The sequence below is a fragment of the Pseudogymnoascus destructans genome, assembly GCF_001641265.1.
Source record: "Pseudogymnoascus destructans isolate 20631-21 unplaced genomic scaffold scaffold_6, whole genome shotgun sequence".
Lineage (NCBI taxonomy): Eukaryota > Fungi > Ascomycota > Leotiomycetes > Thelebolales > Thelebolaceae > Pseudogymnoascus > Pseudogymnoascus destructans.
Genome location: NW_020167525.1, coordinates 1,462,204 through 1,481,242, shown reverse-complemented (window position 1 = coordinate 1,481,242; position 19,039 = coordinate 1,462,204). Strand labels below are relative to the sequence as shown.

The following is a 19,039-nucleotide window of genomic DNA, read 5'->3' as shown; positions in this document are numbered from 1 at the left end:
CTCATTGCGTGCTCCTGCCATTCTGCTTCCGCTCCTGCGTGCTGATGTCTATTGAGCACAGCTTGAATGTGTACCAAAAGTAAAATGCAGTATCGTGTATTTTTAACAATAGACAAAACAATTTACGGCAACCCATGTCAAGAACAGAATACCCTGACCTTTGCGTAAAGAATAGAATACCCGTGGGGCCCTATTCTACGATATGTAATTGGCTGTAGTTTCCGTGATAATTCCAGCTAGCCAGCCGGCCAAATTGCCTGTGGCTCCATCAACGTCGCGCTTCTTCGTCCAGAAGCAGAACTTGTCCTTGACGGCCCAGTCGTCTAAAGCCCGGATAACAGCGCCTAAATCCAGGAACTCGGCGCCATCTTCTGAGCTCAGCAAGAGCTGACATGCTGTCGACCGTTGGTTCTTCGAAATCTTGGCCCTCGTAGGCCGGCCACAATGAGGGCGGCAAGCGGTGAGTCTGCTAAAGGCTCATCGATAGAGCTATTATCGTTGTCGCCATTCAGTTTGCAACGATGATATGGGGTAGGTGGGTGGTGTGAGCGACAGCAAAGTGGTGGTGTGGCTGTGCCAAAGTGATAATTTTAGGTGATTGGAGAACACTACACAAATTACATACGATTCCTCACTTCTACGAAATTACCACCCTACAAATAGCACCACACCGGTATTCTGTTCTTTACATGGGTAAGTTCAGGGTGTTCTATTCATAAAGTCTTCAATTGATCCTCCTAGTTAGTCGTAATTCATGAGGCCATGATAAAAAGCAACGCTATGCTACGCACGCGATGCTTATCCCAGTGCGGGACCTCGCGATGCAGGAAGTCCCGCGCGGCATTCGCGCCGTCGACCTCGAAGCGCTTATCCTCCGACACCAGCTCGCCGGTCGGGTCCCATCCGATGTCGTGCAGCAGGGCGGCGACGGCGTGGACCTCGAGGTCGCGATCGGCGATGGCGGGGATCTTGGCGCTGATGATGAAGCCGAGCAGCATGGAGCGAAGGGTGTTGTTGTTGGTGGACAAGCAAAATGGTTTAGTATACATATAATATAGCCTTCCTTCTTCGGGATTCGTCCAATATGTCCCCAAACAAATGACCACAATTCAAACTACAAGAAGGTCAGGGGTTAGTTTACTTGCGACTAGATATGGAAGGGATGAAGTCCGCCAAAGACGGTCTCAGCGGCAAAGAGTGGCAGCGGAATTGAGCAACCTTCATCAACGAAGTCGAAGCTTCTCTGGATACGTGGCTGAAGCGAAAGACATTCACACTCGCATTTCGGCAGACCAAGAGCAGACCCTCTCCGGCAATTACTATGATAGTAGTGCATAGGAGGTGAGAAGACAGAGCAGCGGCGAGAAGAGCAGCGGTGGTGACAGTGGAGCGGTGACAGGATTAGCACGACAGTGTTCGTCACCATCTGGAACTGACATCGTTTAGTGTTGATTCTCGAACTCCGGGGCCGAGGGTAGGCTCTAGACGTTCTTGGGGACTTCGAGATTCATGGTCAGGTTTCTTTTCAACATAACTCGGGCCTTGCATGTCGATAACCGTGTCTAGGATTTCGAGGAAAGTTAGATCGTCTGGAGAAGTCGTGACTCTCAAGGCATTGGCAAAACCAGGATCCGTAATGTTGTTAACGTACGCTGCATAAATTCGTCAATGCCACCACCCACCCACATAAACTACTCGATCTCCTCAATCCTTGGGCCTGGGCCTGGGCTTGGGCTAGGAGCCATGTGTGGGGTGTATGCGCCATGCATTAAAGCGTTCCACCGTGCTTTGTAACGAGCTTGCGATTTATAGTTCACGTCGGTTGTGGACCCAACGACTTTTCCATCCGTAATGTCGTTGCCAGATCAGGATAATCTACGTCTCTCATCATCGTTTCTTGGTCACTCGGGGCAGAATAATATACAATTATCACTCATCATTTCATATCCCGTTCCCAGTGATCGATAGATTCAATATTTGCCAATCGAAGAAAATAACCTGTTGTTTCCAACCTCACAAAGTGCTATCCATAGAAACGAAAATAGAACAAAATTCTCCCGCTGGCTATGCCACTTTCCCAATCCAATCCAACCATCTATCTACCCCCCCCCCAAAAAAAACCTCACCACAAACATACACCCCCCACCTAACTGATCCCCAACCCCACGTCCTGCCTCCCCGCACTCATCCCCCGCTCCCTCAACCTCCTCCCCTCCATCAACCCCCTCAACCCCCTCTTCTGCAACCCAATAACCGCACTCAGCCCCCCCCCCCACTCCTCCCTCCCCCTCTCCCCCCAACCCCCGCCCCCGCCCTCACTCCCACTCCCCCCCTCACTTCCCCCATCCCCCCCATCCCACCCCCTCTCATCCCTCATCACCCCCCCCTCTCCTCCTCCCACGCCCCCTCGCCCACCCCTCTGCCCCCCCCAGCCCCCATAGCAGCTGCATTAAACACCGCCGCCGCATTCCGCGAATCCAACACCCCATGCAACCCCTCCACCACCGCCTCCAGCAAGCCTTCAACCCGATACGGTCGCGCAACCTGGAGCAAACTACACAAAACCTGCGGCGTGCAGCCCCTCGGCAGGCTGCCCGAGTACAGATACGCAACGAGCGCCTGGATAGTCAGCACAGTATGCGGCATATACAGCGTCCTCGGCCTCCCTCCCCCGCCGGATCCCGTGATCGTCAAACCGCTGATCCGTCGCCCGGATTCGCCGCCGCGGAGAGTGGCGACGTCAACGCCTTCTTGCACGGCTGTGCCTTCGCGCTCGAGGGTCTCGATGTAGGCACCCCATCGTCGCGCGAGGACGCGGGAGTTGACGGGGACGCGCTCTCCGCCTACGGCGAGGATATCCATATCAGCCACCTCGGTGGCAGCCATGGCCAGGGTGCCGAGTTCCTCCGCCGCGGCGCTCAGAATGCGTCCGCCTGGCTGCCACGGGCCGGGGTGGGGTGCCGGGAGAGCAGCGGATGCAGAGACGTAAGAGCTTGATGGGGAAGCACGGCGCGGATTCTCATATAACCCGAACGCCTCGAGCTCCACAACGCAAACATCGCTAAAATTGAGACGACGATGATTATAATCATCCACCAACGCGCGATTCCTCGACCCGAGCACCACGAACGCCGAGCGCCTCGACCAGAGGACACCGCGGTTCCACGAGCCGGTGGAGAAGACGTTTCCGCCTGCGTCGATGCGGGACCATGACAGGGACGGCAGATCGAGGGCCCACAGCGCGTATTCCTGCTTCGACGACGTGAGGTACGTGCCGCTTACCACGAAGGTGTTGGCGATCACCGCGCCGTTGGGGAAGCGTAGGCCAGGGGGGGTGAAGGCGCCGGACATGGGTTTCTCGACGAGGGAGCCGTCGGAGCCGCGGAGTTGCAGTTCTAGCTTCACGTCCAGGAAGTTGTAGTTGCTGTAGATCAGCATCGACGTCGCTGTGTCGCGGTCTGGGCCGGGAGTGGTGTCGGGTTTCGCGTTGCCTTTTCCGATGCGCGATGCTACGGTTGCGGAAACGGGCGCGACAACGCTGCGGTAGGCACCGCAGCTCTTTCCGAGCAGTTGTGTGCGTGTCCACGATAGGGAGCGCAGGTTGAACACGCTGATCTGCTCGATATAGTGATTCGCGCTATCTTGGCCGCCAACAACGACCATCTCCGCACCGCCCGTACCATCAATATGCACACCCAGCACGCCCTGATTCGGGTTCTCCCCAGCGGGGTTATGCTGAATAGCCGACAGCGGAGCAGAAGACGCATTTGCAAACGCCGCCGCCGATGGCAGGATAGTAGCGCAATGCGCGTACCGTCCCTGCGGCGTATCAGACGTCGGGATATACGTCCACGTATTGCTCGGCACGTCGTAAATATGGATATCAGACATCACCACCACCTCCGGCTGCGCCTCCTGACCATACTGCGGCGGCGCCGGCTGCCCATTCGCTCCCGTCGCAGGCGACATCCCACCATAACACACCAACTTCGTGTCGCCGACCGAACACATACTATGGAAGTACCTTGGCGGCACCGCCGTCCCCGAAGGCTCAAGTTTCGTCCAGTGCCGCCGGATGAGATCCAGTTCGTACAAATCCGCCGTCAACGCCGCGCGCGTACGCGACAATACCTTCCCGCCAAACACATACAATTTATCCCCCAATATCGTCGTCGTAGCCCCCACAAGCGCATGCGGCTCCCTCCCCGTAGTACGGTGCACATTACACATCAACCCCGACAAATGCGTCCCCCCTCCCCCACCCCCGCTTGCTGGCCCCCGGGACCCAGGCTGCGCAGGACTAGCAGCCGACCCCCCGCTCCGCGGCGTCGAGCCCGAAGCCACTCCTGCATCTTCTCCTCTTCCGTCGTCGTCGAAACCCCCTCCTCGCGATGGCAGGCTGGAAGAGGGGTGCCCGTTCGCGGTCCCGAGGTAAGGAGACTCGCCCTCGCGGCGGCGAGTGTAGGCGTCTCCGCTGCTGCCGCTGGCGGTGGCGCTGTCCATGGTGCTGGCGCGGTGGAGGATAGGGCGTGACATCTGGTGTCTGTGGTTGCGGCAGCGCCGCGGTGTAGTGTGTGGGTTTGATCGATCGGTGGATGGCTTAATGTGCTCTGAATCGCCGTCGGAGTTTTGTTGTATTCGTGTGGTTCGTCCAGCTATGGTTACCCCCAAAAAATCAGCCCGTCCAATCAATTCCTAACCCTCAGAATCCCTTTCGTACCCTTGAAAAAAGCTCGGGTAAAGTCGTCCTGATCGTCAAGCGTCGCACCTCAAAGCCTACCGTCGTCCTGCCTGTCTGTCGTCCGATTGTGCGAATAACCAATACTCCTTCCACCACCCACAGCCTAAACGCGGGGACCGCGCGCTTTGACACCGTAGCGTGGGAGTTGCGTGACTGCGTGGGTTAGCGTGGGTGGTCCAAGCGCTGAGGGCCGCATGGGTGGATGGGCACGTGATTTGGAGAGTATTTTTATATGTGGGGGGATCGGATGAAAGATTGGGCGGAGGGGTGTTGGGGTTTTGTATGGGGTCTAGGGGTTTGGGTTTGATAGGCCCTAGGATACAGGATTTAGACACCTTACATATTGTCATTAGATGGCTTATTAATTATCTGTGTGCATAACGTACATGTATAGCGAATGTGCAAAATATCACGACTACCCCTAGAGTTAGCACAAATAATCATAATAATCATGACTAACGTGTGTGCATAACGAATGATACAACATAACGAATGATACACTACCTTGAATCCACACAACTCCTCTAGTAAACAGTAAATCCCTTCACAACAAAAGATGCCGCAGAAAAACGATGAACGCCAAGTTATATTAGCTCTTCAGGCGATGCAAAATGACCCTAAGCTAAGTGCTCGAGCTGCTGGAAAGCTCTATTCTGTCGATCATCAGAATCTTAGTCGTCGTAAGCATGGTATGCATTCACGATGCGATATTTCTGCCAATTTGTGGAAAATGACCGACTTAGAGGAATCAATCCTTGTCCAGTATATTCTTGACCTAGCTGCTAAAGGATTTCCTCCCTGATTGTCTGTTGTGGGAGATATTGCAAATCGACTTCTCGCGACATGCGACGCGTTACCTGTCAAGACGCGCTGGGCTTCCAACTTTGTTAAACGTCGCATAGAACTCAAAACAAGGTTCCAGCGCAAATACGACTATCAGAGGGCTAAATGCGAAGACCCAGTAATTATTCGTAGCTGGTTTGAGCTTGTGCGAAACACAATTGTGAAGTACGGCATCCACGATGCAGATATTTACAACTTCGATGAGACAGGGTTTATGATGGGCATTATTTCAACTGCAACAGTGGTAACAAGCTCTGATGGACGTATGAAGGCAAAGAAAGTACAGCCTGGCAATCGTGAATGGGCTACAATAATACAGGGTGTTAATTCCCAAGGCTGGGCGATTCCACCATTTATTATTGTTGCAGGCAAAAACCACCTCACGTCTTGGTATGAAAACAGCGGATTTCCACCAAACTGGGTAATAACTGTTACAGATAATGGTTGGACAACAAATGAGAAAGGCATGGATTGGATCCGACATTTTGAGAAGCATACAAAACCTCGAACTGTAGGTGTCATACTGACATTCGTTGCACTCAGTTTGCTATCAAACTCAAGAGCAAACTTAGAAATCTCCTCCTCAAACCTACAAGTCACCATACATATCTTGGCTTATCACACCAACAACAGAAGCAATACTACTCAACGATTGCTGTAAACTCTTCTACTACATCTGTTTATGCTACATACATCACGGCATATCATTTGGACACTCATTGAACAAGTTATTAAGAAAATCTCCTCCTTAAGGGGGTGGGCCAATACTACCACATGGCATATCTCTACCAACTAGAGGCCTAGGAACATGAACGATAGCTCTAGAAGCTTCTACAACCCTCTATAATTCATTACACGTCATCGCTCCTTAGTTACCCACAAGATTGGTTAAGTTATGACATAATTTATCTATAGGTACTCTGACCTTGGACCTCCTTTTCACTTCCTATAGGCTAGGAACCCAAGAGATGGTTCTATGGGATTCTCTTACATTCGCTACATGATTAGCAAGCTAGTTGTGGGTCGCACTTGATTTCTAATACATTTACCAAGCCTGGTTTGTCATGGAAAGTCATGGAAAATGAGAGAACTACACTCCTTTGGCATAAATAGGATTGCCCTTTCCTTAAGAAAGGGCAAGCAGACAATACAGTAAATCGACTAGCACATACTTCTATGTCTTTTCCAAGCTTCCAAGCATTCATCTTGTTACTCCTTGTTTCTGAAAAGTCAGTGAGGTGTTAACCTCTGACTTACCCCTGAGTTCCCAGACTCAACATTTGTTGCAACTTGTCTGAACCACTTCACTACATCACACACCTGATTGCTGCATTGTGGAATAGTCTAAGCTACAACCCTTTGGCTCTGTTTCCTAAGACAGTGTGTTGTCTTAGTAAAATCATCCCTTCCTTGGGTGGCTAGATTCTCACATCTGGTGCACCCACCATTACAGTAGGTGGTTATCGTTTGTTGATCGTTGATGGTCATGAAAGCCATCACTCAGACGAATTTGAGGAATACTGCAAGGAAAACAATATTATCACTCTATGTATGCCGGCTCATTCTTCTCATATCCTCCAACCACTCGATGTTGGGTGTTTTGGCCCACTGAAAATGGCTTATGGGCAGCAAATCGAAAACATGATGCAGGCTCACATCACGCATATTACGAAGGATGACTTCTTTCCCACATTTCACGCTGCTTTCTTTATTGCAATGACTGAAAACAACATCCGAGGAGGCTTCCAAGGCACTGGGCTTTTCCCATTTGATCCTGATAGTGTGGTTTCTATGCTTGATCTCAGATTTAGAACCCCGACACCACAAAACTCCCGCCCTAGCACCGCTCAACCTTGGGTTTCCCAGACACCAAATAACCAAAATGAAGCCTTATCACAGACAGCTTTCATTAAAAATCGAATTGCACATCATCAAAATAGCTCACCAACCTCTATTTACAATGCTGTTGACCAATTTGCAAAGGGAGCATCACAAATGATGTATCAATTAGCATTGTTAAAAGCAGAGAACGAAATGCTTCAGCAAGGAATGGAACAACTTAGCAAACGCAGAAGGGCTAAAAAAACACGCCTACAGTAAGGAGGATCACTTACACAACACGAAGCACAAGAGTTACAAGATGAGAGGGACCTTGCGCAACAAGTAAAGCAAGAAACACAGGCAGGGAGTGGTCGGAAGCCAAGGAAAGAAACACGCGCAAGGCGCTGTGGCAACTGTGGTGGCACAAAACACAATGCACGCACCTGTCAGATGGTAATAGAGGTATCTGAGGATGAGTACTCTACATAGCTTTAATTAATTTATAGCATTGTAGTGGAATTATCATAGTATTTGTTAAGTGAGCACATTGGACTGTATCATTCGTTATGTTGTATCATTCGTTATGCACGCACGTTAACATACACGATAAGTAAGCTGCGCACGCAAGCACCCCTCATCAATTTTATGACTTTATAGGTTGATTCAACAACAACAAAATTAATTAATTAATATTAAAATACACTAATTAGAAGCTTCCCTTTGTGCGTACGTACGAGCTGTATGCTCAAGTGGTCTACATAAACTACACATACATGGTTTGGCTGGTCTGTAACCTCCTCTACACGCTCTAAATCAACCCTTTGCGACCGATTCAACCCTTTCTAAACTGTTAAAACTTCCCGCTAACCAATATAAGACCTCCTCTATGCCTTCTTCTTCTTTTGTCTCTCATTTTCAGACCGTAATTTCCTGTTCTCATCTGCAAGAGGACAGTGGAATGCATTGCCATTTAACAGTCTTTTACCAGCTAGTTTAGTGCATAATCTGTTAGACTTAGGGGACTCTGCGTTCACTAGCTAACATACCCCTTGATAACTTGAGCCTAGAGCTCCAATTAAGCGATATTCTAGGGCGTTCTGGGTACCTAAGGACCTTGCAAGGAAGTAGAGAGGTCTGTTGGTAGGGTTGGTGTCTGTAACTGGGTATTAAGCTTAACAAGTACTCGTTCTAGGTCAAAGAGAACAAGGCCTGTAGCTGTGAACCCATTGTAGACCGTATTTACACCTATAGCCTTGTTGTGGGCAGAGAGGTAAGCTGTAAGGAAGTCTGGCTTGTTAATGTGATTAAGGCCCATGTGCATATACCCCTTGATTTGCTATCTGTAAATGTAAGGACACAGGGCACCCAGCTCACAGTAATAGCATATGAGAGTGCGAGTTGGAGGCTAAACGGATGCTATCCTATAGGTCTACTACGAAGGATACAAAAAAGATGAAGGGGGAACCCCGTGAGTCAATTTTCTTAAGAAACCCATCCGACTCGGTTAGCCCGCCCAAATGATCACACGTGACCCGCAGCTACTCAGAGTCTGCTCCTTAGAGTGAGAGACAAGAAGGCATCCTTACAGTAAAAGCATTTTAGAACTGCAAAACAGCTTATGTCTAACAGCTGTAAAAGGTGCAAGGAATGTAGAGGCATGAAAAGTGTAATAATAGAGTGTGTAATATGACATTCTCAACTGTGATTACTACAACTTCGACAAGACAGGCTTTATAATGGGCATAATCTACCTAGCTATGGTTGTTACACGTGCTAATCAATATGGCAGAGACAACGCCATTCAACTAGGCAATCGAGAATGGGCTATAGCAATTGCTTATATCAACAGTGAAGGTTGGAGTGTGCCTCCATTTTTGGTAGTTCTTGCAAATTAGTATATAGATAGGGGTCTCCTACACAACTGGGTTATTAAACCTACAAATAATGGATGGACAAACAATGAGACAGGTCTAGAATGGATACAACACTTTAATAAGCATACTGCCCCTTAAGCAAAGGGTCCATATCGAATGCTTGTCCTTAATAGGCATGAGAGTCATGAATCAGCTGAATTCCAAGAGTATTACAAGGCACATAACATTATAATTCTTTGTCTACCTCCTTACTCATCTTATCTAACTCAGCCATTAATGTCAGATGTTTTAGTGTGCTAAAGCAGGCATATGACAACTAGATTAAGACCTTCATTAAGACTCATATTAACCACATCTCTAAGGTCGAGTTTTTTCTAGCCTTCAAAGCAGCATATGAACAATTAATGATGTTACAATGGTAATGGAAGTCATGGTGCTAGTCTAGGTGAAGTAAGCTAGATTGAATCTAAAGAGAGAAGAAGAAGAAAGGAAGGAAGTAAGTAAGGCTATCCCTCATTATATACAGCTATATGCTTAGCAGTTCCCTGTAACCTTGGTGGCTACTATAGGTACTTGTTGCCCTAATCGCTAGCAGCCGTAAGCAGCCATAAGCAGCGATCATAACAAATGACAGCTCAAAACGCACAGGCTGGATTTCACAGAGCTGGCTTAGTGCCTTTTGATCCATAGGCTGTGATTTCAAAGCTTGATGGAAGGTTACAGACTCTAACTTTCACTTGACCCTCCTCTGCTAATGCCAACACTTAGGTCTCTTAGACCCCTTGCAACCTAACCGATGCTCTTGTTATGGCTATAGTAACGTGACATCAGTTATAGGACTAGCAGGGCTAGGCTTGGTAACATGACCTAAGAAGTCATGAGGCTAGCGGGGCTAGGCTACAGTGTGACTAGGCTAGTGGATAGTTGCAGAAACTAGTAGATATTAGACAGTTAAGCTATCTATCAACTATCTAGATTATCCGTGAGGCATGATGCTACTATATAAGTAGATAGTATTCCCTTAGATAGGAACTTTGTGCTCAACTTAATATAGTATTCTTTACAATACTATAATGTGTTAACGTCCTCCACAAGCGAGTGTCGCATACAAGTGAGTGTCGCACGCAATTGACAGATCGTAACAAACTTTCTAACAACAACAACTATAGACTAGAAAATCAATTAAATTAATTATACACCTATTCTATAGTATCTTCTTAATCCCTTTGACATGTGCGAGCATTATGCCCAGTCTTACCACACATTCTGCAACGTCGTTGCTGTCTTTCAACCCCACCACCCTGTCGTAGTTCTTGAGATATCTGCTCTTCCACAGCTAGGTGAGCAAGTACATCCTGACCTTCTTGAATTGTAAGGCACCCTCCTTGTTGTATACGCTTTTTTTTTTGCTTTTTGCGCTGACTTGCAACTTCATTTGCTTGTTGTAAGGCCTGAACTTCCGCCTTCATTAGAACAGCAGAATGCACCATTGTTTGAGCACCTCTTAACAACTGGTCTAGCGCATTGTTAATAGGAGTTGGTGAGCTATTTTGATGGCATATAATGCGATCTTTAAGATGCGTAGTTTGACTTGCTAGCTCTATTAGATTGTGTGGTGTTTTAGGTTCCCATGAAGCATCCTCAAAGGTTGGTGGTGTTAAAGGCCGTAGTTGAATGTCAAGCTGTGACAACACAACATCAGGACAGAATGGAACTAGCCCTGTAGCTCGAAAACTACTGCAGATGTTCTGCTTTGTGATTGCGTCTGTGAAAGCCTGCTTAAAGGCAGGAAGAAACTCAACTTTCGTAACATGGTTTATATGAGTGCGGATTAAGCTCTCAACTTGCCGTCCATATGCCTTCTTAAGTGGTCCAAAGCAACTAACATCAAGCGGTTGAAGTAGATGAGATGAGTGCGGAGGCATATAAAGCAATATTATACCATTCTCCTTACAGTATTGCTCAAACGGTAGAGAATAGTGACTCTCATGGCCATCTAGAATTAACAGGCGATGTGCACCAACTGTACGATGCTTTGTATGCTTATGAAAATGTTGGATCCATTGAAATCCAAGTTCATTTGTCGTCCATCCATTCTCACTTACTGCGAGAATCCAATCTTGTGGTATATCTTCATCATACCATGTTGAGAGATGGTTCTTCCCACTCATAATAATGAATGGTGGGATTGACCATCCTTGCGCGTTAATCCCTTGAATTACTGTTGCCCACTCTCTGTTTCCAGGTTGAATTGCTTTAGGTCGATTCTGCCGTTCAGAGTTTGTAACAACCATTGCTGTTGTAATAATGCCCATTTGAAAACCCGTCTCATCAAAGTTGTAGATGTCTGCATCGGTAATTCCATACTTTGCAGTAGTGTTTTGTACAAGTGTAAACCATGCTTTTATGAGCTCTGCATCTTCACATAGAGCTCTCTTATAGTCGTATTTGCGATTAAACTTTGTTTTAAGCTCAACATGGCGTTTAACAAAGTTGGAAGCCCAATTAACTCCAACCTTGCCCACACCTCAAGATGCGAGTAATTGATTGGCCATATCTTCAACAGCACGAAGCCTAGGCGAAAACCCCCGTGAATCTAGGTCGAGGATATGTTGAATAACAACTGATTCTTCCAAGCAAGTGAGTTTTTGAGTTTTTGGTGTAATGTCACGTCGTGGGCGTATTCCCTTTAGGCGCCTCTCAAGTAGCTTAGGACAGACATTTGAGGCCTTTGCAGCTGCCCTAATGCTATTAAATTGGCGTAATCTAATAGCTTCGATAGCAATATATATTCTACCTTCAAGATTAGTTGATGGAATATCAACTTGTTGAGGCATCTTGCAGTACACATAAGGAGCGCGTTGTGTTCGTCGCGTGCGACACTCACTTGTATGCGACGCTCGCTTGTGGAGGACGTTACTTAGAAAGTTTTTGTGTTTAATCCCCTGCCTCCTCTGTTAAGTCAACCTTACACAAGAAACCTCTATGTCTTCTATTGATTAGAAGTTAGTGTTAGATCTAGTTTATTCTAACAGCACTCTCGCCTTGTTTAGAAAGTAGAAGGTTTGCCATTTCTTGCATAGCTTAGGGTCGGGGTGGAAATCCATGTGAATCTAAGTTGAGAATGTATTGAATGAGAGCTGACTCTTCATATTAAGTCAACTTACGTGAGTTAGGAGTAGAGTCACGTCAAGAAGTCATTCTGGTCATCCTGTTGCTTAGTGTAAGGATACCTTCTCGTCTCTCACTCTAAGGAGCAGACTCTGAGTAGCTGCGGGTCACGAGTGATCATTTGGGTGGGCTAACCGAGTCGGATGGGTTTCGGGTACATGAGGGAATTGACTCACGGGGTTCCCCTTGGTCACGTGTAATCATTTGGGTGGGTTAACCGAGTCAGATGGGTTTCGGGTATTTGAGGGAATTGACTCACGTGTCATACTGACATTCATTGCACTCAGTTTGCTATCAAACTCAAGAGCAAACTTAGAAATCTCCTCCTCAAACCTACAAGTCACTATACATATTTTGGCTTGTCACACCAACAACAAGAGCAATACTACTCAACGATTGCTACAACCCTCTATGATTCATTACACGTCATTGCTCCTTAGTTACTGGGCCAATATGACCACATAGCATATCTCTACAACCCTCTATGATTCATTACATGACATCACTCCTTAGTTACTGGGCTAATACTACACATGACATACCTCTATCAACTAGAGGCCTAGGAACATGAACGATAGCTCCAAAAGCTTCTACAACCCTCTATGATTCATTACATGTCATTGCTCCTTAGTTACCCACAAGATTGGTTAAGTTATGACATAATTTGTCTATAGGGGTACTCTGACCTTGGACCTCCTTTCACTTCCTATAGGCTAGGAACCTAGGAGATGGTTCTATGGGATTCTCTTACGTCGACTACAGTTACCAAGCCTGGTTAGTCAGGAAAGTCTTGGAAAATGAGAGAACTACACTCCTTTAGCATAAATAGGATTGCCCTTTCCTTAAGAAAGGGCAAGCAGACAATACACTAAATCGACTATCACATACTTCCACGTCTTTTCCAAGCTTCCAACCATTGATCTTGTTACTCCTTGTTTCTGAAAAGTCAGTGAGGTGCTAACCTCTGACTTATCCCTGAGTTCTCAAACTCAACATTTGTTACAACTTGTCTAAACCACTCCACTACATCATACACCTGATTGCTGCGTTGTGGAATAGTCTAAGCTACGACCCTTTGGCTCTGTTTCCTAAGACAGTGTGTTGTCTTTGTAAAATCATCCCTTTCTTGGAGGGCTTTGTTCATTCTACTATCGACCACACTGCCCTAGTAATAAGGCGTGTCCAGCACAGCAACGGGGCTACAACAGAGGTGCTACAACGGAGGTGCTACAACGGCCAGGGTGATAGCAGGGTAGTAGCACGGCGTCTGTCACAGCCCAGGTGGGGTAAAGCTGTTCCTGGGTAGGCACATGTGTTATAGAGCGGGAGAAGTGCTACAAACTGCGTGCTACCTCTAATAATCCCGTAGCACATTTGGGTCAAGCCCGGTGGTGTGCCAGCCAGCGATGGTGAACGCTCGGGTTTGATCACGTGTTGATAATGGCAAAATTGACCAGCTCAACACGGATGGTTATCGGTGGAATAGCGGCTGCTGGACTTGGACATGGGGCCTGATGTTCGGAAATGGTTCCGGCATAACTTAGCGGGTGCGTCGACCTCGCCGGGACTGCAGAATACATTGACGCGCACGACACGTTCAAGGCAGGGGTCAAAGCTTTTAGCACACCTCATAAACCAGTGTACTGCCGATCGAGGATCTTGCGGCGGCTGTCCGCCCGAGCCGGAAGGGCCAGGATCATCGCCAACACTAGAGGGCTACAAAACGGGAGACATCAAGGCATGCTCCATCAGTGAGGTCCTTCAACATCCATATGTGGGAAGACTATCCACGAATATCGTTATCCAAGGTCCCCTCGGTCCTAGCTTCTTGGTGGTCCCAGAGCAGCTGAGCCTGATAACGACGATGGCTCGCACCTCCGTCTGAGGTTCGTAAGCTAGGGTAGCATCTCTCGCAAGCTTATCTTTGAGCGTCGTCGCTGGTCCTCTCGGCGGTTTAGTCCCGAAGTCTGCTTGGTTCTCGACCAAGTAGCAGATATCCGCATGCGAAGCAGGCTATCCTAGCCCCTATAGCTAGAGTGCCAGAGCTTAGCAGGGTTTATATAAGCAAGTAATTATCACATACGACCATAGACTCAAGAGAACTGGGCATCCCGTTCGCTCTGCCATACATAAGCTCTTGTATCATAAAGTACAATTGTCAAAACCAATATCAGGAATGAGACTAGTATTTATTCACTATAGCCTTTACGTCTATAGCTAATCCGCTTGTCGAAGAGAGCGCGGTCTTATTGAATTTCTGTGGGCTGGAAATGCCTGCTATCATACGACTACTTCTGCTTTTTCGGGATGGCGCCAACAACAGCATTTGCAGAATCGCCTCCAGTGGGTGGGAACTCAAAGGCAGATGTCATAACACAGTCCTTGTTTGCGAACCAGTAATTCGCGCCTTGGCAGGAAGAGCCCTTTTCTGTGCATTGTCGAGTACCTTTTGAATCAAACTATCAGCAAGAGTTCACCATTTAAAATATAGAGCCACGGTTTTATAGAACACTTACAATCGTATACGTCTTTCGCCTTTGTAACGTGGCTGGTTGGCAAACCTACCTTCCACCCATGGTGACAAAATAGCTCATATTCGATCCCTCCCACTGTCAGACTCTGGCCATCAGCACCGGGACACTGTGGTGGCGGATCCATGGAGGCACTATCCACATCGTTGTTGGCGCCACCTTCAGAATTCTCAGTCAGGAATTCGGATTTGAAGGAGCATTGCTTGCTAAGCCTGTTGAACTCGACACCGGCGCACCCCGTTAATGCTCCACAGGCATCAACACATTCAATGAAACTGCCCGCTTGCTCAGCGAATATTTCCTGGCGCTTAGTCGAAATGTTGCAGAAGAGGTTGAATCTCGGACCGGTTGGGGTAATGCGAATATTTCGATGAAGGACGGGGCAAGAGAGGGGATCGTAAACGTAAGACCCGCCATCCTTGCAAGAGCAGGAAAATGTATTTCCTGAACTACAGCAGGCACCTGCAGGTGCAGACACGTCCGCTCTTTGGTAGGTCTTGCCAGCGCCACAACTGGGAGATCCAGGACAATTGGTAGTGGGTTTCGTGCGGCACGCTTGCAGGCCAGTTCTGGGATCAACATATGGCTCACCAAAACAAGGCTGTGGCCTGTTTGACTCTGGCAGGAGCACGCAAGCCCAAACACCATTCGAATCTCGAGCTCCAACATACGCTGCACCATAGGTTGGATCGCTGTGGCAGATACCATCTGCCCAAGATTGGTCAGAGTCTACAGCACCCGGCTGGGTCTGATTGTTTTTGAAAGGGTTTGGGTACGCCGAAGGCCCATCATCGGGTTGAACAGCTGGTGCAGGTGTGGCGAAAGGCGCAAATGGGTTTGGATATTGCGATTGAGCAGCAACGATGCCGTTATTCGCACATATAACTAATGCCACGGGAATGAGGGCAAAAGACCGACGGTTGAAACTAATGTGGACCATTGTTATTAACTTAAAATGGGGTCGATATTTGACGAATACTCAGAAACTCTTTGTTACTGGAGCGAGATGAGGTTTTAAGGACGAAAATGATAATAACTGCTGCTGAGGAACTGAGAACCTTGGTCTACTTGTAGGTTCCAAGTTCGCTCTTTGTCGAGCTATTGTAGACCTTGACTTTCTTTCAACAGCAATGCGAGGAACTCCCAAGACAGACAGTGGTCCGAGCAAGACAGAAGCGCTATGGAATGCATTGCATTACCGAACGCAGTGGAACTCGAATACGCCATTGAATGCGGTGGAATGCATAGCGTTGAGACATTCGTCGTATATGCGCATCATCCGAGCTGACCAGGCACTCTATCTGTCTCTGTGCAGTTTTTTATCTGCAGGAAGATCCCAATCGGACGCTGTTTGATTTTTTATCACAGAGCTTGTTCCCACGTATGCGAAACGGCGTCGCAGATCAGCTGCCTGAATACGGCAAATTCGATGATCCATGCCGATTATGAACATTTGTCGATCAATGTTACGTTCCACGGGAGTAGCCGCATGGCGGAAGCTAAATGTAGGCCGGATAAAACCCTAGAACCATCGAGTTTGGACATAAACGCGATTTCGATCGCGCTAAACCCCTAATGTCCGACATGCCTTTAATGTGGCACAACGGAGACTTTCGCAGTCTGGATATACGACATTCAGCTGCGAGCTTTCTGCACTTTGCTGTTGTGTCCAAGATAGTCTCAGGAGAACAATCTATCGACAACGGGCCAACCTCCCAAAGTGGCACTTCAGCTCCGAGCATCTTCATGTACTTTCTGACTGATGACTCAGTTTTGGTGCCGATATCGACAAGAGTTTCCAAAGTGGCGCTTAAGCTCCGAGCTGAGCTGACCAGCTGACTTTGAGTTGACTTCGTTTTGTCAATATTGGAATGCACTGCATGTGATTGCATTATAGAATGCATTGGGCTGCACTGCGTGTGACAGCACTTTAGGAAGATCTTCCGGAGGGTCGTTGGGAAATCATGCGGCATAATGCATCTGTGAACGCATTAGGTGAGTTCGTAGTGAAAACCCAGGAGATAGATGCCTCAAATAACAGGAGAAGTTTTGGGTTGATTTAAGCCATTTTGCATGATTTAATATTCTTCTATAAAGGAATGCTTCGCCCCAATAACTAAGTCCACTCTATTTTATTAAACACAGCCTTACACGACACACCTCTTGTCTCTATCAAACCAAAAGTATTCCAACTGAAGCATCCTTCCGGCCAAGCTCTCTCCCCTTTTTGGTGTCAAATATCGACTTCATTGTGTCTGTCAAAGTGTGTATCCTAGGACTTGTAACTTCCTTAAATGCTTTGAGTGTTAACATATATCCAGTTTCAACTTGCTCAATTAAGATGCAACTCACTTCCGTCGTCTTTGCCACCAGTATTTTGGCCAGCACGGCCAACGCCTGGTTCTTTCCCCTTCGTCCTACCCCCTGGATCCCCATTTCGCCACCTCCAGTCACCTCAACCTGCACGGCTGCAATATCTTACAAGCCATTAGGCTCGTTCTTGTTCGGGTCTCTATTTCCGAATCCATGGGCTGGCTTGGGCGGCTCTGTGACAATTCCCAATTGCAACGCGTCTCCTGCCCCGGTCTGCCCATCTGGACAATCATGTTTATCAACCGCCAATCCCTGCGCCGCTGGTCAAACTTGCTTGTCCAGCTCCAACCCTTGCTCAGTCAGTGGGCAGTCCTGTTTGTCGCCTCCACCAGCTCACAGGTTCCCTGCTCAACAGGCTGCGGCCAACGGACTCTGTGCCAGCGCTGGTCCCGGGCTAGTAGCATGTCTTGATCCCACGGGTGTGGCAACGTCATGTTGCGCCCCATAGTTTTACTCCTTTGATGTTGAACGAGGGCGTAAATGGGATCCGTAATGTGCTGTGGGTATACTAGGCAGGGTGACGGACTGGAGATTGAACGAGAATTGTCTATGTTGGTCATGTATTCGCGCACGAGAAACTTGATCTCTACCCTAGTTGCATTAAAAGTGGCAAATATGCTACATGAGTCCCAATATAAAATATCGGCAGATATCCAGTATCTAGGCTGTCCTTTCAGCGAAATATTTATCTCGATAGCGAACTCATACATATCACACCTCGTTTGCATTGTTATTATTCAACGAAGGTTGTGATTCAAAAGCTTTGCGTAGGCACGTCAAGTAGCGCAGTTATGGGTTTCGTTTTTTACTTTTCTCCTGTTTGATGATGACCACATGTAATTGTGATTAGACAGTGTTTTCCGCCTGGGATTATTTGTTCTTGCTTCGGAGGGAGGATGGTGGGGTGCGTGCGGGGATGGATCGGTGAAGGGGCGGGATTTGGTGTGTACGTACATTGGGCGGTGGCTAAGACATCTCCGTCCTCTGTGCGTTCTAGGTACATGGGTGGAGCGGACTGGACCGGATACAGTATATCCTGCCGTGCAGTCAGTGCCTTCAATACGATTCGTGTCGTGCATTTTCTCGCCTGATGGGGAAGCCCCGAAGATTCATGATTCAGTTCAGCTAGACTTGTTAATTGTGGCGGCGCCACAAGCAAGATCAGGGGCACGTTTTGGGCGATTGGCAATTGGGCTGAGGGGCTGAGGGGCTGAGGGGGAAATATTGATGATTGGGGTGGTGGGGCGGACGGGACGGACCGCGGTCAGGGGTAGCAGGGTAGATGGTCAGGGGCTGCCCTTGTATAAAAAATGAAGTGCTGTCAGTGTCTGATATGCTGTCAGTGTCTCATGTGCTGTCAGTGCCTAAGAGCAAATATGACTTATCAATCAGAACAACCCGCATAACGAATAGCTGTAGCCTGATGTGCACACTGCAGTGATGTGATAGCACAATCCTTAGGAAGCGGCTTTGATAGAAACCAAAAGATCCAGACATGCATGGCTGACGGCATATATCTAGGTGGGCCTGAGCAGAATATGTCTTGACTATTGGCACAGCCAATGGAACAAATAATGACTCGATCATTGCGTTTTTCTTAAAGGTCACCTTTCTTCACACAATTTTAACATATTTCGTTTTGAATTCCTTTATCATCTGGCGGAACAAGTTCAGCGACCTCTCTC

At 47.9% G+C, this 19,039-nt stretch overlaps 4 protein-coding genes across 4 annotated transcripts; 1 reads left to right on the top strand and 3 right to left on the bottom strand.

Annotated features, from left to right (window-relative positions):
- Positions 1 to 195: 195 nt before the first annotated feature.
- On the bottom strand, positions 196 to 998 carry VC83_03597 (uncharacterized protein; the record flags this gene model as incomplete). Its single annotated transcript, XM_024467243.1, has 2 exons — positions 196 to 387; positions 792 to 998. The coding sequence occupies 2 exons, from the start codon at positions 996 to 998 to the stop codon at positions 196 to 198; spliced, it is 399 nt and encodes a 132-aa protein (XP_024325730.1).
- Positions 999 to 2,376: 1,378 nt separating this feature from the next.
- VC83_03596 (uncharacterized protein) lies at positions 2,377 to 4,851 on the bottom strand (the record flags this gene model as incomplete). The annotated part of the gene is made up of 1 exon (XM_024467242.1): positions 2,377 to 4,851. Exon 1 carries the CDS (start codon positions 4,534 to 4,536, stop codon positions 2,377 to 2,379), a length of 2,160 nt encoding a protein of 719 aa, XP_024325729.1. The 5' UTR covers positions 4,537 to 4,851.
- Positions 4,852 to 13,519: 8,668 nt separating this feature from the next.
- VC83_03595 (uncharacterized protein) lies at positions 13,520 to 14,539 on the top strand. Its single transcript, XM_024467241.1, has one exon. It carries the CDS (start codon positions 13,955 to 13,957, stop codon positions 14,333 to 14,335), a length of 381 nt encoding a protein of 126 aa, XP_024325732.1. The 5' UTR covers positions 13,520 to 13,954; the 3' UTR covers positions 14,336 to 14,539.
- VC83_03594 (uncharacterized protein) lies at positions 14,540 to 16,952 on the bottom strand. Its single transcript, XM_024467240.1, has 2 exons — positions 14,967 to 16,952; positions 14,540 to 14,896 (listed from the first exon to the last, which is right to left on the bottom strand). Exons 1-2 carry the CDS (start codon positions 15,919 to 15,921, stop codon positions 14,739 to 14,741), a joined length of 1,113 nt encoding a protein of 370 aa, XP_024325731.1. The 5' UTR covers positions 15,922 to 16,952; the 3' UTR covers positions 14,540 to 14,738.
- Between the last annotated feature and the right edge of the window lie 2,087 nt (positions 16,953 to 19,039).

Coding starts and splice junctions, on each gene's coding strand:
- VC83_03595 (XM_024467241.1), top strand. CDS start 13,955: ATGGGGCCTGATGTTCGGAAATGGTTCCGGCATAACTTAGCGGGTGCG.
- VC83_03594 (XM_024467240.1), bottom strand. CDS start 15,921: ATGGTCCACATTAGTTTCAACCGTCGGTCTTTTGCCCTCATTCCCGTG. Junction 14,897..14,966: donor GGCGAAAGACGTATACGATT/GTAAGTGTTCTA, acceptor TTGATTCAAAAG/GTACTCGACAATGCACAGAA.